General features: G+C 39.2%; 1 protein-coding gene across 1 annotated transcript; it reads left to right on the top strand.

Moving 5' to 3' along the window:
• The first annotated feature begins 181 nt into the window (after window positions 1-181).
• dnai4 (dynein axonemal intermediate chain 4) lies at window positions 182-12,925 on the top strand. The gene is made up of 17 exons (XM_029525752.1): window positions 182-275; window positions 351-513; window positions 598-761; window positions 1,357-1,463; window positions 1,569-1,725; window positions 1,910-2,049; window positions 3,604-3,768; window positions 3,867-4,052; window positions 4,164-4,315; window positions 8,699-8,785; window positions 8,936-9,087; window positions 9,185-9,345; window positions 9,529-9,641; window positions 9,790-9,888; window positions 10,183-10,409; window positions 10,486-10,639; window positions 11,424-12,925. Exons 1-17 carry the CDS (start codon window positions 229-231, stop codon window positions 11,466-11,468), a joined length of 2,319 nt encoding a protein of 772 aa, XP_029381612.1. The 5' UTR covers window positions 182-228; the 3' UTR covers window positions 11,469-12,925.
• Window positions 12,926-16,853: the final 3,928 nt, after the last annotated feature.

Below are 16,853 nucleotides of genomic sequence, written 5' to 3'. Positions count from 1 at the left end.
ATAACCTCAGCAGACTATCATGTTTGTTCTCTCATGCCAAATAACTTTTATGAACTGAACCAAAAACAAGAACAAACGGGGATTGCTTCGTATTTATTTACTAATCATTAATAGTTATGTTGAGTCGAACAGCACACGTAACTTTGGTTACCATTGCTACGCTCCGTTGCTTTGGCAACCTAAAAGCAAAGCCAGACGAGAAGGCTACAGTCAGTAATTACCGCATGAATGGCGACTGAAGAAAGAAAGAAAAGACGCACTCTGTTGCTTAGGCCGTAAGTTTACTGTTTCACGGTAAGTCATGACAAACTATTAACCTTTAACTAACGTCTTACTTCACTTTATCTTAGCTCTTCTAAAACTCAAACTGTCTCAGTGTGGGGGACTAATGGCGTCAACCTCAGACACACACAAAGCGTCACCGGATGGTCAAATAGGAAAAGCTTCAGCCCGGCCGGCATCAGCAGACTCCTGGAGAAGAGCACTGTTCAGACCCCAAAACAGGCTGCGCGGGTGACAGACATGCTGTCCGAGTGATTTTACACCTCTGAATGTACACCTCACAAGAAAAATCGGTTTCTATTTCTCCTGATTCAGGTATTCGATGATGACGACAATGAAGTAACCCCCCTGCCGCTTTACCAGACAGATCCAAGGGCAGTGCAGGGAAGAGCAAGCATGTTCTTTGTAGATGAAATTTCGGCTGAAACAGCATCAGACTCGTCAACAGCCATGGAGAGCTTCACCGCGGGGTTCTCCAGGTACCCAGACAGAGCATCCGGAAGTGATATGTGGTTGCAGGAGAACCGTATATGTTAAATTAGAAAAACCCACTAGCAAATTTGCTGAATTAATGATATTGTGGTGAGTATACCCGCTTGGTATGCCGGAGACCGTGGTTCGATTCCTCGACGAGGAACGCCTTCAACAAGGCGCCCGCCAGTGGTACTTTGGTGCCGGTCACAAGCCCGGATAAAATGAGACCGTTGCGTCACGAAGGACATCTGGCGTAAAACAATCCGAATCATGCAAGTCGCAGGAAGCTGATTTGCTCTGCCGACCCCGAATAGACAAAGGACAAAAGAAGAAGAAGAAAAGAAAAGAAAAGAAAAAAAAAAAAAAACATGCGAGTGTTATGCACATGCTTCAACAATGAATAAGTGAAATTAACTGTAGAAGTTCAATGTAACTGAAAAAATATAATGTATGATTTATTAATGTGATGGACAGGGAAATAATTGCATTTTTTAAAAATGTGACATGATTAAGAATGTTCTAAATCATATGGATTGAGTGTTTGATGTCTGTTTGTGTACTATGTGTAAAGCAGTATGATCTTCATATTTCACCCTTCAGGTCAGTGTTTGGTAGCAGCAGAATATCCAGCCAATCTGCAATAGAGTCATGCAACGAGGAGATTGAGGACACCTTTTCCAAACAAGACATGCCTGTATATTTTCCAGGTTCATGACAATACAATACGATGTTAATGTTTTGTTGTTGTTGTTTTGATTGTCTCTGCAGCAAGTTGATGTGCAATATGGTTTTTGGTATTTGATTTTTGCCAGATCTGCAAGGGAGAAGAGAAACAGTCACACGGCAGCTGACAGAGGAAATTTTAAAAGAAGTCATAGACATCTACATCGCTGAGACAGACAGCATTTCTCTTCTGGACATATTCAGCATGTTGGTGTCAGTGGATGCTGATGATGCAGAAGTGATTTTGTGAGTTAAGATCTCCTTTTCTTCATATTCATGACTAACAAAATGTCCAACTTTGAGGAGTACTACTGTAAGACATTGCCTGGGGAAAAAAATAACTGGAATGAGTTGTATCTATTGTTAGTAGAAAATGTTAAAATATATTAGGTTTTAACAAGCAGGTGTCATCTTCACATTGTCTTTACAGAACAAGGAACAATCAGTGTGCTGATGTCTGCAGAAACATAATGGACAGTGATAAGTGCATGGATCGATCAGTACAGACACTGAATGAAGCAGTTAAGAACAAACATGTCCAGAGTGACAGCTGCGTCATGTTGGACACAGGTCAGTCTCAATAATTTAGAGCCCTTGATATGCAGTCACTCATTTTTTATGGCCACAAAACTGTAGGAAGGACCAGGGATGTCAGAAGGAAAGCAATACAGCATAAAACATTTTAAATAAACCACTTATAAAAAAAATGTATTACTTCATGAGAAAGAAGTAGAATTTGTGAAACTATGAGAGAAAGAGGTGGCATATGGTTTCCTCCCATTTGCCCGTAGGTCTGAGTGTGAGTGGTTGTATCAATATTATTTTGATGCCTCAAATCTTATTATATTTCATCTTATTTTATCTTATCTTATTTAATTGCCACAACTAGCAGCTAGTTAGCATCCCTCTGATGCTTATAGAACTTTCATATTGGATACAACAATATGACATGCATGGGAGCAGAATCTATCTTGGTTTTAGTCACATAAGAATAAATGGAGAGGTAATATGTAGAAGCTACAAATAAGCTCAATCATTGATTGGTGATATTGTAAATGTATTTGTATGTATGTAAAACTTTGTGCTTTCTTATCTGTTGGGGTTTTGTTTTGTTTTGTTTTTGTTAACGCAATTTTAAATTTGAGTTATTTATTGCTAAATTTTGTATATATTCTTTTTTACTATTTCTGTTTTTATATCATATAAGAAGACAAACTAATTTACTTTCCCTGTGGCATCTTTGCATAAAACTGAAAACACATGACACTGACATCTTATCACCTCACCTCTCTATCACCTGTTCACAATATCGTGCAGGTGAAAAGATACTGCCCTTAATACCTCATTTACTTAAGGCCAAGTCATCTAGAGCTTTATGTCACTGAGACATGCCTAAGGTTTGACTAGTTGATTAGCTTAATTCGGCTTCATTGGTAAGTATAGCAAAATGTCCTCTGCCCAGCAATAACAGTTGATAGCCTAAAGGAAGCATATAGAGGGTGAAAGGAATTGGCCCAAGTGCAGAACCCTGTGGAACTCAATGATTGAACAAACATGAACAAACTGATATCTATCTGATAAATATAATTTAAACCCTCCAAATGTGGTTCCTTCAATCCCATTGTCATGTTCCAGACTGTAATAAAATATTAAGGTCAGTGGTCCCAAAAGCAGCAACAGATTTAACAGGATGAGTATGGAGGTCAATCTGTTGCCTGAAGCAATTGGAATATTGTTGGTACTTTCACCTGTGCTATGATAGGCTCTCTCCTGACTGAAATTCCTCAAACAAACAGTTTCTATGCAAAAGTTCTATTTGCAGCAAAAGAAACTGAAAAAACTAGTTAAAATAGGTTAAAAAGTGTCAGTAAGTCCAATATGCCAGTAAATAAGAAAATACGAATCATTGCTACTTTACAGTAGCTACAATGATGACATATGAGTGACACAAACTGGCATGCTGCATATTCTCAGATAATGCCAAAATGATTATGATGGTTCAAGATGATCACCTGTGTGTAATGGATACAATTATATAATCAAATGCCAAAATCTGAATCAAAAAATGTTTTGGGTTTTCAACTTCAACTTAACTTCAAAGTGAACTAAATATTTTTTTTACAGCCAGTAATGTTACCTCCTGGGACATGTTTGACACTCGGTGCTGCCCTGAGCAGAATTACAAAGTGCACATACCTGAACCAGAACAGACAAACTATCCAGAGCCTCTAATGGACTCCAACAGAGGGACTGAGAAGAACATGTCAGTGAGCAGCACAGCCAGTACAGGTATAGGAGAGGTGCTTCCCTCCAGATTGCTCAGAATTTTGCCTGACATGATTCACATTATTAGCAGATGTAACACCAATACCATTGTCTCTCTTCAGCCAGCGTTCCAAGTTCACTGAAAGAAATCGTAATGTTTGGGAGCAGTTTCAATGCTGCGCCGGACCTGAAGCTCCTCATGCAGTCAGTGAAATTCCAGCGGTGCTTAATGGTGATGGAGAGAAGCATCTTAGGAAACACTTTCCAGTCTAAACTGGCTACTTACAGATGGCTGCCTGTACTAGAGGGTAACACAGTCATATTCCTCCTCAAGTGAAGATATATGTAAATCCACATTATATTATACTCTTACATGCATTTTCCCTCCAACTTAGTGTGATTGTGATGAATTGTGTCAGACCCAGATATTGCAGTGCAGCCTGTAACTGTGGACAGAATTGATGACACACAGAGCTGTAGATCTCCAACTCTGGAACGTCTGTGGGCTTTCAGCTGTGAGTTCAGCAGAGGACGCAGTGTCAGCAGTATGACCTGGAACAAGAAGAACTCGGTAACAACCTGCTGCTGCTTCAATTATTCATCCCAGATCATTTTGTCAACTTGTGCGGTTAAAGTAAATAACAAATAGGGTTTGTCTGTTTAATTTTTCAATGTTATTACATTCAACACAACTAAAATTTAGCAGGAAAGACCAGGGATATTTATATATATATTGTTGAACATGGAAACATAAGAAATAGTTTTAAAAATGTTTTAAAGTTGCAGCAACACTGGAAAGACACCAGAGGCGAAAAACAGAATAAAACAAAAATCACAATGGACAACAACAATGATCAAAATTTTACAGATTGAACAATTGCAAAATATCCATGAAACTAATGACAGTGTTAGCTACAGTTTGGCTTCGATGTCTCTTTGCAAATGTTCCCATGGTAACACAATAAAATAAAATGGTGAACATTAAACATCAAGATGTTTAAAGATTTTGATAATTGTTGTAAGCTTGGTAGGGAGCTGAAGTTGTTTTGAAGCTCAAACACTGCCAGGCATGACTGTCGTCTCTGGCTTGAAGGTCAAACTCAGCAGCAGGGAAGACTTTGAAATAATGTTTTCATATAGAAAATGTCACATGAAAGGGGAAACACCACAATGTTCAATATGATTGTAAATCATGCCTGCTTGGCTTTGTTGGTCAATTGTTTATACTTTTATCAAACCAAAAGTAAACAAAGGATGAGCTAAAAATGAGAACTGAATTGAAATTATTTTTCATTTTTCAAAAATAAATTTAGAATGTTGAATATTAAGATCACTACCATCCAATCCCTGTTAATTAATGATCTCATAACTGACAATTTTATTGATTTATTTTGTATCACTGAAATCTGGCTGCAGTAGGATGAGTATTTTAGTAAATGAATTTACATCCCACTCATGTTAATTTTCGTATTCCTCATGCCATAGATCAAGGAGGCATGGCTGTGATATTTTAATCCAGTTTATTCAACTGTAGACTAAATACTGGTTATAGGTCTCTGGAAAGCTTTTCTCTCAGTTTCTCTCACTCAAACTATAAAATTGAAAAAAACTGTTTTGCAAATGAACCTACTCACTGTTTGATTCACTCCCTTGGTCTTGTATTAGCGTATGGCATTGGAATCGACCAATTAATAATACTTCCTCACAATCCGCTTCTCTCTGACTATTAGTTAATAACATTTGCTTTTACAATAATTGGTCCTACAGCATCTTGGAATGAATTCAGTTATAGCAGGTCTTTATCTGAAAATGCTGTTGCTAAATTGAAAGAGAATAATCAAGCATCATTTCTTACAATGTTAAAATTCAGTAAAGGGCTTCTCCCCTACACAGATTGATGAGCTTTATAACTGTATGACAAAGCCTATAGTTCAAAAGTTAATCAGTGTCTCTTAGTTATGCTGTTATAGGCCTAGACAACTGGGGTCCAAATCAAATCAAATGAGATTTATTTTTATAGCACCAAATCATAACAAAGTTACATCAAGGCATATAGAGCAAATATACAGCAGGTCTAGACCAAACTCTTTATCAAATTATTTAAAGAGACCCAACAGATCCCTCCATGAGGAAACACTTGGCGACAGTGACATGGAAAAACTTCTTTTAAGAGGCAGAAACCTCGAGCAGAACCAGGCTCGGGGGGGCGGCTATCTGCCTCAACCGGTTGGGTTGAGAGAGACAGAGAGAGAGAGCGAGAGCGAGTGAGAGAGCCACGGGGGTGGGGGTGTAGTGTAGGGTGAGAATGAGAGCAGGAGACGAGGGTATTCAAACAGGTGTACGCAGGAACATGATGCTGCAGGTTCATGGAGATGATGCTGTAATACGGAATTAATGAAGATAAGGGAGCATCAGGTGTTGCAGGAATATAGGATAGCAATGAGTCACCACATGCAGGATGGGGACAGGGAGAGAGAGGAGAGGAGCTGGAAGAGACAGAGACTTTGGGAAAACATGGTTAGTCAATACAGTAAACATACAAAGAACTGGGAGAAACAGGGAGAGAGAAACATTTTTAAGAAGAATGGTTATTGTCAGCGCATGTGTGGGGGGGAGCTAGAGCAGCATAGCTAAAGAGTAGGTGGACTTTAATTTATTAACTATAAGCTCTGTCATACAAATAAGTTTTATCATCCTGAGAGAGGATGTTTCTGATTTTCCCTAATGTGTCTCAGGTGGAAGAAAGCTGTCCTACTGACTTATTTTATGTGCGGGACAAAGGACATGTCCTGGTCAAAAGTTACTCCAAGGTTTCTTACAGTGGAGCTGGAAGCCAAACTAATGCCGTGCAGATTGATCAGATGATTAGATATGACCAAACTCTTTATACATTTATTTAAAGAGTCCCAACAGATCCCCCGTTGAGCAAGCACTTGGCAACAGTGGCAAGAAAAAACTTCCTTTAAGGGGCAGAAACCTCGAGCAGAACCAGGCTCAGGGGGGGCGGCCATCTGCCTCGACCAGTTGGGTTGAGAGTGGGAGAGAGAGACAGAGAGAGAGAGAGAGAGAGAGAGGCTCTAAATGGGCTCTAAATCCTGACTGAAACTCTTCAAACAAACTGTTCCCATCCAGATGCTCGTGTAGCTGTTTTGCTACAGCTTTCTCAATGATTTTAGAAATAAATGGAAGGTTCGATATGGGTCTATAGTTTGCCAAAACATCTGGATCAAGATTAGGCTTTTTAAGCTGGGGTTTGATGACTGCGGTCTTAAGTGCCTGAGGTACATAACCCAGAAATAAAGTCAGATTAATCAAATCTAGAATGAACAGCTCAATTAAAAAAAGATCTCTTTAAAGAGGCTAGTTGGTACTGGGTCTAATAGACAGGTTGACGGTCTGGATGATGAAACTATAGAAGCTAGCTCTGAGAGATTCAGAGGTGAGAATGATTCTAGATGTAAAAGAGGCATCGCAGCTGATTCAGGAGTTGCTGTATGCTGTATGTAGGGGATTTTTATCTAACGTAGGCAAGAGCTGATAAATTCTTTCTCTGATTGTGAGAATTTTATCTGTACAATAGTTAATAAAATCATCACTGCTTAGAGCTAAGGGGATCACTGGTTCAACTGAGCTATGGCTCTCTGTCAGCCTGGCTACAGTGCCGAAGAGAAACCTGGGGTTGTTCTTGTTTTCTCTGTGAGACTCTTCTGACTTACTGGAACGCCAGTTCCTTTCTAATTTCCTTCATGTCTGCTTTAAGGCACGGATTTGGTAATTATACCAGGGAGCCAGCCTCCTCAGATTGAATACTTTCTTTTTGAGAGGGGCGGCATTGTCGAGATTCGAACGCAGTGTGGCCATAGTGCTAGTCACAAGGTCATCAACCTGCATATGGGAGAAATCCTCATTTGAATTTAGATATAGCATTGTTGGGAATGATGACCAAATGTTCTCTTTAAATTTAGCCACAGCAGCTTCAGATAAACATCTTCTATAGCTGAATTTATTCCTCAATGCTGTGGAGCCCATTAAAGTAAACTCAAATATAATAAGGTAATGGTCAGACAGGAGAGAATTTTGGGGAAGAATTGTTAGCCTATCAATTTCAATGTCGTATGTTAGAACAAGATCAAGGATATGATTGTAGAAGTGAGTGGGTCTATAGTTGGCCAAATCATCTGGATCAAGATTCAGCTATGTAAGGTGGGGTTTAATGACTGTGGTCTTAAGAGTCTGAGGTACATAACCCAAAGATAGGGTCAATAATCAGATCTAGAATGAACTGCTCAATTAAATAAAAAATCTCTTTAAAGAGGCTGGTTGGTACTGGCTCCAATAGACAGGTTGATGATCTGGATGATGAGACTATAGAAGCTAGCTCTCAGAGATTCAGAGGTGAGAATGATTCCAGGGGTTGCACTGAACATCTCTCTTTCTCTTTCTCTCTCTCTCTCTCTCCCCTTCTCAATCTCTCTCACTGTTTCTCTGTCCGTCTCTCTCCCACCAAGACATTTACATCACAACATCACGTCACTAGCTTTGTTCTGCAATAGTCTATGTTTGTCCCTCCTGTCCTCTCTCTTTCTTTTCCCCTCTTACAGGTGCTGAATCATCTCTGCTCCATGTTCCTGCTCAATACCTGCTGCTGCTATAGTTACCATTAGTTATCATTACATACTTGTTCTCAATTCCCATTGTTACTTCTGCTAAAAACCCTATTATGACCAACTGTTAATATTATTTATATGTTATATATTAATATTAACATTTTATTATATGAGCATACCATGAAAAATTGCTGGTATGAATTTTACACGAATATTGGTATAAGGGGGCACCTGGCCCACATTTTCATTACTTTAATTCATCAACTCTTTTATGGTCCTGAAAGTTATGTTTGGAAAGTAAACTTTTAACAAAGACATATCTTTATGTGCTCTACTTTCTCTGTTAGGACCTCCTGGCTGTAGGTTATGGTGAATCCGACTCTACTACCCAGAGACCAGGTCTTGTGTGCTGCTGGTCTCTCAAGAACCCAACAGTAGTGAAACAGACTTCATTTACTATTTCATTTATTCTCCTAAACCTACAGACTTGTGCTAGTGCAAATCTGCCATTCAACAGCATATCCACTAATGAACTGTTGAGTTAAAATGGCAGCTCCAGATGTTTTTGTGTATCTTCTGTGCAGTGGCCTGATCATGTCCTCGTTTGTGACAGCGCTGTGATGTCTCTGGACTTCTCAGTCAGCAGCCCTTGGCAGCTGGCTGTGGGGCTACAAAACGGGAGCATCATCATCTACAACATACAGATGGACAACAGGTCACAGGTTTTCACCAGCAGGTGAGAAGTAAGTGTGTATGTGCAGCAATCCAATGACACACAAAAAGTGAAGCATGTTGTGATACTCTTCTCTGTGATTTTGTGTGTCTTTGTGCAGTGCCTGTCTCAACAGGCACCTGGGTCCAGTGTGGCAGCTCAGGTGGACTCAACAGGGCCTGAGCCTAACAGGAGAGGAGATGGCCGAGGCTCTGTTCTCTGTGTCTGCAGATGGCAGGATCAGCAAATGGGCTGTCATCAACAATGGACTTGACTGTACAGGTGAGCTCATGCAATCATCCTGATTGAATGTATTCATTTTGACATGTTGGTATTTTTGACCTGCAAAATTTAGCATCTAAAAATGTTCAGAGAAGTGCTTAATTTGAACTGCCTGATTTGTTTGTAAAATATTATTTTAATCCAGAAAAAATTGGTTTGTTATTGTTACATCTTTTATCATAGATGTGATGAAACTGAAGAGAAATCACAACATGAAGAAGAACAATAAAGGACAGATGACAGAGAATGTTCTGTCAGCAATGGTTTCTGGTCTGTGTGTTGACTTCCATCCATTGGTAAATTTCAGACATGGACAGATTACAGATTGGCCTAAAATATGTTGGTTTAGGCTAGTTTTAGACTATTTACTTTCAGCTGGTTTGTATTAAATTGGTTTGGTTTTAGGGAGATCTCTGGGTGTTTTCATGCTCCTCCCTCCTGCAGGACTCCAGTCTGTACCTAGTAGGCACAGAAGAGGGTCTCATCCACAAGTGCTCCTGCTCCAACAGTCAGCAGTTCCTGGAGACATTTAGGAAACACTTTGTGAGTCCATTTGATATAAATGCATCCACCTCCCTCCCATGCAACTGCTTTAGATTTAGAAATGTTTCATGTTAACCAGAGAAATATATCTTCCATTTCTGTAGGTCTTTGTAAAATCCATTAATGCTCTATCCCACAATGCAATGCTTCCTGATCTTTCAGCTGTTTCCTATAAATATGCAACAGGTCTTGTATTCCTCACCAAATTTTCCCTTGGAAGTAAATATTTCTAATTGTATCACATGTGTATAGTGTCAATGTAATGATGCTCTTAACAACTGACATCTTCCTCAGGGTCCTGTGAGCCACATTGCTTGGAGTCCTTTTAGTCCTGACATGTTTCTGAGTTGCTCCTCTGATTGGACAATACAGCTGTGGAAGCAAGACTACCACAAGCCTGTGTTGAGCTTCACCTCCATCCAGAAAGCAGTGTGTGACATCAAGTGGTCCCCAAAATGGGCCACAGTATTTGGGGCTGTCAATGAGGGACAGCTAGAAATCTGGAACCTGAATGCGAGCATGTGAGTCTAACGAGAGAAACTTCGGGCAAGTTTCCTCCTGTCTGTCTCTCTGATTTGTCTGCTGTCTCTCCCTCAGCTTGGACCCTGTGGCTGTGCAACCCGCTCCTTTTGGGGTGAAGATGACATCCCTGCTATTTGCGAAAAAAACAGACTGTGTCATGGTTGGGGACAGTCATGGACAGGTGACAGTCTACCAGCTGGAGAACCTCAGTGTAGGAGACAGATGCCAGGTAAGACTGTGGAGGAGATGGACAGGTAGGTATAGATGAGCAGGGACATACTGTGACCTGTAGGTAAATTAGCACTGACTTTCCTTTTGCTGATGCAGAGTATTTTATTTACTGACTTTGAGAATCTTGATCTTCTGACCATAGCAATAGAAACCTGTTGCTTGTGCCTTCTCCACACACATCCACATGTCAAGAAAGAGTGCAGAGACTGGACAATGTTGTTACTCATACATTTAAAGCTTCTATAAAATTTGTTTAACTCTTTGTATATATTTTTAGTTTTAGTTTTTGTCTGAAATCAACAGAATCCAAGCTGCTGTTGCTGCTTGTAATTTAAATTAGGGTTGCATGATAATGAAAAAAAAAATATTACTCTTATGTTGTCTAATACTGTATTATGCAATTCCAGTTGGATTAGTAATTTCTGCATTTAATTTTAACAACAGACGTAATATTTTTGAAGTATCAAACAAATATGTTTTTCTATGTCAGAAGAATCCGAGAAGGAGAAGAACACAGCACTAACAATGCACATCACTGTTTTAAAACAACTTTCATGAGAAGTCATTGTGCCTGTGAATGGTATACTATACTTGGCTATATTTTGATAGTTTAATTAAATGTACAGCGCTAATTTAAGTGATATTTTTTTATGATCTCATAAAAGATAAATTCAGCCCCCACATTAATGCCTGTGTTAATGTGAAGTTACTGTGAGGCATTTGCTGTATTGAATGAAGGGAATTTAATTCTTTGACTCAAAGAATCTCTCCATCTCTTTTAGGTGAAGGTCCTGGAAGAACTTGTCCTTTCAGCAACTTCCAAGTAGTTGGAAGAAACCATGGGCTATCTGTTAAAGATGTGGACATACCAAGAAGCAAAGAGGATACATCTTAACATTTTGTCACAAAAGCCCTGAATGTTTTTGTAACCTAGGAATAAATCCTAGAGTTAAGATGTAATTTACAGTATTTTGCGGACCATAAGGCGCACCACATTATAAGGCACAATATCAGTGAACGGGTCTATTTTCATACATAAGGTGCACCGGGTTATAAGGCATATGATAAAACATATATAAAGCGAAACAAAACAGTCAGGTGAGTCAAACTTTATTCCGCTCATTCACAATAACTCAGAATATTGTTCAGTTGTGACAAATACAGAAAAATACACTCACATTTTAATGTACAGTAATATTTTTTTGAAGCACAGTATGTACCGGTATTACAAAAAGTGGCAGAGGTAAGCGTACTGCGTTCTGTTCTCTGATTGGTTTATCATTGCGAGTGATAGCAAACACCTGAAGTTAGTGTGACTTTGGACCAAAGTTGTAGCATTTGATTATAATTGGATTATGATATAGATATGAAAATTGGGTTTGAACGTTGGCTTGACGTCTAATTATAGTAAGTGTAAAGGCACAACTTACTTGGGACTAGAAAAACAATAAACCTACAAGCCATCAGGTGGCTGAAACCAGGCCACTTGTCAGTTAAAAAATTAAGCTCCATAAGTCCGTTGCAATAATACTCCAACGTGGGTTTGTAAAAAGATACAGGTGCAAACAGATTCTTCCTTCACAAGTGCAAAAAACGCAAACTGATGGTCAAAAACTTTGATTGTATGCTCTCACCAGTAACAAACACACCTGAATCTCATCAAAGCCATACAGAAGATAGACATCATTTCCGCTTCACATGCAGGTGGAGCCACCTACTTGGAAACATAGAAATTGCATGAACCCAAATCCATACAGAGGCCCATAATGCATGAGAAATGTAGAAATACACAAAATATGAAATATGGCACTAAACCATACACATTGGGGCTAACAGTAAGGTAACACTGACTAAATGTTAGATGATGGTGGCTTGCTAGCACTACATAATTAGTTGTCTACCATTGTCTGACGTTAGACAGGCAACCGATATCCAACCAAGGAACAACGTTAATACAATGTCCCTGTGTCAGCTGGGAATGCTCCGACAATCCATCAAGCGGAGTAGCTTCGTCGCTTACCAAAGTCACAGGAAAACATTTTGACAGATTTTTGAGCGCAGTGTATCACATAATATTGGTTCAAAGTCAGTAACCAAGAATTCATACATAAAGCGCACTGCAGTTTTTTGAGAAAATGTAAGGATTTTAAGTGTGCCTTATAGTGCGAAAAATACGGTAAAATCAGTAAAAAACCCAACTTAACCCATTTAATCCCACCAGTCACAATAGTGAATGTAAAAAAAACTTAAATTTCTAAGGCTATAAAAATTTTACTGAATGATCTATCAATGCATTTCCAACAGATATTGAAATAATAAATGGTCTCAATGAAATATGTGCAGTGTCGCATGTTTACTGTAAATTGTCACATGACCAGAGCTGTTTACTTCCTGTTTGCACCAAGAGAAGAGGATGAGAGAGAGAGAGCAAGAAAGCTCCCAAAGAAAAGGTTAATACGTTAACATAAAGATAGGACATAGATTTTTGGTACACATCATATTTAAGGTGTCTAGTATTGATATATGCATTTGCAATTACTCAACTTTGTTTAATGTGGTTATAGAACTCACAAACATGTCACCGGCAACAATGGTGACCGGTGGGATAACCCATTGTATCTACATGCTAATACACATAGGCTAACTGTTCTACCTTACTTTCTGCTGCTACCTAACTTTCTACCTAATTTTACACACATACACAGACCCAAGGAAAACTAGCTAGCTAGCTAATTCTGCTGCTGCCTAACTTTCCACACACACGCACGCACACACGCACACGCACGCACACACGCACGCACGCACACACACACACGCACGCGCACACACACACACACACACACACAAGTGGTTGCATACAGTCCTTTGGAGTCTAGGAAGAAAAGCTGAAAAAAAAAAAACCAAACATCAAAATGTCCTAAATGTTCCAGGAATAGATAATGCTTTGCTCTTGGTTCTACAACCAATTTTATTTTGTTGTTCAGTCAGTCAGTGTAGGCCTATAATTGAAAGCATGTTCAGCCAGCTACCTCTATCCTAAATGTTTACCTTCATGTTCAGTGTGTTCAATGCACTAAAAATGAATGTTTTCAAATGAATTTTGCACTAAAAATGAACTTTTGTCTATGAAAATTCTCATTCACCCAGGTCATTATTCTCTGACTCAAAATTGAATCGTAGGCAACTGGGCTTGTATTTGTCTATGAAGACGTTGAAGACATTTCGCCTCATCCAAGGGGCTTCATCAGTTCATGTTAGTTGGTCTACTAGTCTGCACTACTCTGATGTCAGACTAGTGCGAAACGTCTTCATAGACAAGTCCAGACAAGTCCAGTTGCCTACGAATCAATTTTGAGTCAGAGGACGTTTTCAAATGAATGTTGCACTAAAGTTAGTTAAAATACATTGATGATTGTTGTTGTTCTTTTTTGTCTTGACCTCAATATTTGTAACGGTGCTCCCAGTATTCATATTGCTAGCAGATAGTATCAGGCCTATATGTAAAATATTCACACTACAATGAGAGAACATTTAGAGCCAATGCTGGAACTTTTAAAAGTGATAATAACTCGCCTTCGATATAAGGATTTTGTACACTCGTGTGCGCACACAGGTCCCCTAACCCTAACCCACAGGTCAAATAGACCTATAGTCTTGGACCTCAGTCTGTCCAATAGTAGATACAACACAGTATCCCACTGGTCACAATTGTGACCGATCATGAAACACACTTTTTCACACACTTTTCCATTAAAATTTCGAAAAAATGATGATTGATTGTTTGAAAGGGATACTAATGACACATGATTTGGATATTTTTTTGCCTGGGAAAAATTTGGGATTAAATGGGTGAAGAGTCATAGTTAAAACTTGTTGCATTGAGATATGCTTCGAAGCATAAATTTCATCTTTTTAATTGTGATTGGCTGAGGGGTGGGAAAAACATCAGAGAGGGGAGATGCACATAGCAGTGTGCACTCTCTCACTGGCTCTTGGAGGAGAGCGCAGCATGTTGGAGTTACAATTTAGCTTAACAGCTATCTGTAGGCAAATTTTTGTAAAATGAGAGTGAGTCAATGCCTGCTCATTGCCATCGTGAGTGTTACTGTGTTCTGTGTGTATATTTTGTGTAGGAACTACGCACTGTAATCCATGTAATCCATCCGGCGACAGTCAGTTAGCCGCATGTTAGTGTAGAGCTAACGACTGGACTTTTATGCTGGGTATTAACAGGTATGCGGTATTTAACGGTTCACGGCCAAGTCTGAGGAGTGGATTCCTGCTATCCTTTCGTCATTCTGGGTGAGAGGTGTGGACCTACCTGCATGGGAGATGAGATAAAGGACAGATTTCTGGTCATCGCTGTTCATCTCTGGTTCAATAAGGAGACTGAAACTTGTGGGTAATAATTGGTGAGTTCCTGCGGCAGTCACAGTGTCACCATCATTCCTTCTTACATCATATGGAATTTCAATCAGGCCTGCAACTGGGGTTATTTTCTTTTAATGCCAGCTTTTGTGTTTGTTTTTGTGGGCCCACAAAATTTAAATGTTTAACGTATTTTTGTGTGTGTGAAATGATTCAGATGAAAAAGGATATGTCAATGATTTTCTTAGCATAGCAGTTCAGGTAATTAGCTGCAGAAAATAGGAATGATACATGGTGTTAAGTGTTTTCTATGGTGGTTTCCAGTCGCTGTATTTGAGCTGAACAGGGTGAATGTTTATTTGCTCATGGTCCTAATTTAGGGTTAATAATCTGAAAGGAGAGGCTTTTAGGCCTGCTAAACTTCAAAGCAAAGGAGGAAGGATTACTTTTGATTCATTTTGATTTTTGTTTAGTAAATTCTTAAAATCAATATTTGCTGTTTGTGAGTTTACTGGTTAAAAACAGTCCAAATATATTGTTCAAGGGGTTAAAAGAGATCCATACACTCAAACGCTGGTCGGTTAAATTCAGAAGAGGCTTTAAAGGTAGGTGTGCAACAGATAGACCACATAAAAAACACATTTCATGCTACAACTTCCTCGAGAAGTTAAAGGAAGGAGCCCAGTGTGCTGTATCTAAAGACAGTTGATACAAAGGAAGCGCTACAGAAAGGAGCTCTCTGTCCCTGACAACTTGTAAAGCCTTTGTGAGAATGCAAAGGAAACCATGTGAAATATCAGGAAAAAACATGACCCACGGAAATCAGTGTGAACAATGGAAAACAACAGGAACCAATGTGAAACCACAGGAGGCCTACACAGTTGGTGATTTGCTATCAAATTAGCTACAGTATTAACAATATTAATGTTTAATAATATTTTTTATTAATATCAAAGTCAACCCTGTGGAACCATCCCTAAAACGAGGAATAATAGCCAAATCACCATTTCAGTTCAATGAATGACTATTGATTTGAATTTCTGACTAATAACTTACTGAACAACTACACCCAAATTCCCATATTAAAGTGGAAGGTTTTGGAGTTCTGCAGATAAGAGGGTAGAATTATAGTGATGGGAAACATGATTCCTTTCATTGACTCAAGTTTACATGAGTCACTGACTAAAGTGAATCAGTCATTTGAGTCACAGAGTCACAAAATTTTTGAGGAAGCCAAGTGACACACAACCTCTAAGCTGTACATATTTTAATGGGATGGGCCAGAAAAAAGTATGTTGCTATTTTAATGTAGTCAGATGAAGTATTAGAGCGCCCAGTATCATTTTAACAGGACTTGCTCATGCTCCAACACATGCTCCTTATCTAACCAACACCGACACACTAACGGTCTTGCTCTCTCCCTCTCAGTCACTCAATCACTCACATACACACACACTGTCCTCTTAAACATATTAAACACATCTTATATGCTGAAGTTTAGCGCTACCAACTAGCCACTTGGTTTGGGGCGCAATTCTACTCATTTTAAGTCCAAAAACCTGTCTTCCTCTCATTACACAGTTCTAGTTTTGCTGTTGGCCTGCCGTCTGATTTGATGTGAAGTTGCTACTGTAGAGGTAGATTGTTTTTTACTAAATACTGCAAATATCCACCCTCCATAATTGCACTTGCTATTATTGTTAATATTGCTGGCCTAACAAGATGTCAAAATAAATTATCATATCTCCCGTTGGGAGGGATGGACTGTCAACCACTGGTTTTGGGAGAAACATGAAAGATGGGGTGTACCTTGAGTGCTGCAGGAAGTCTGAGTCTGACAGCAC

Source organism: Echeneis naucrates, chromosome 17 (assembly GCF_900963305.1).
Source record: "Echeneis naucrates chromosome 17, fEcheNa1.1, whole genome shotgun sequence".
NCBI classification, from domain to species: Eukaryota; Metazoa; Chordata; class Actinopteri; order Carangiformes; family Echeneidae; genus Echeneis; species Echeneis naucrates.
The sequence above is the reverse complement of the archived record's forward strand: the minus strand, read 5'-3'. Positions and strand labels throughout refer to the sequence as shown.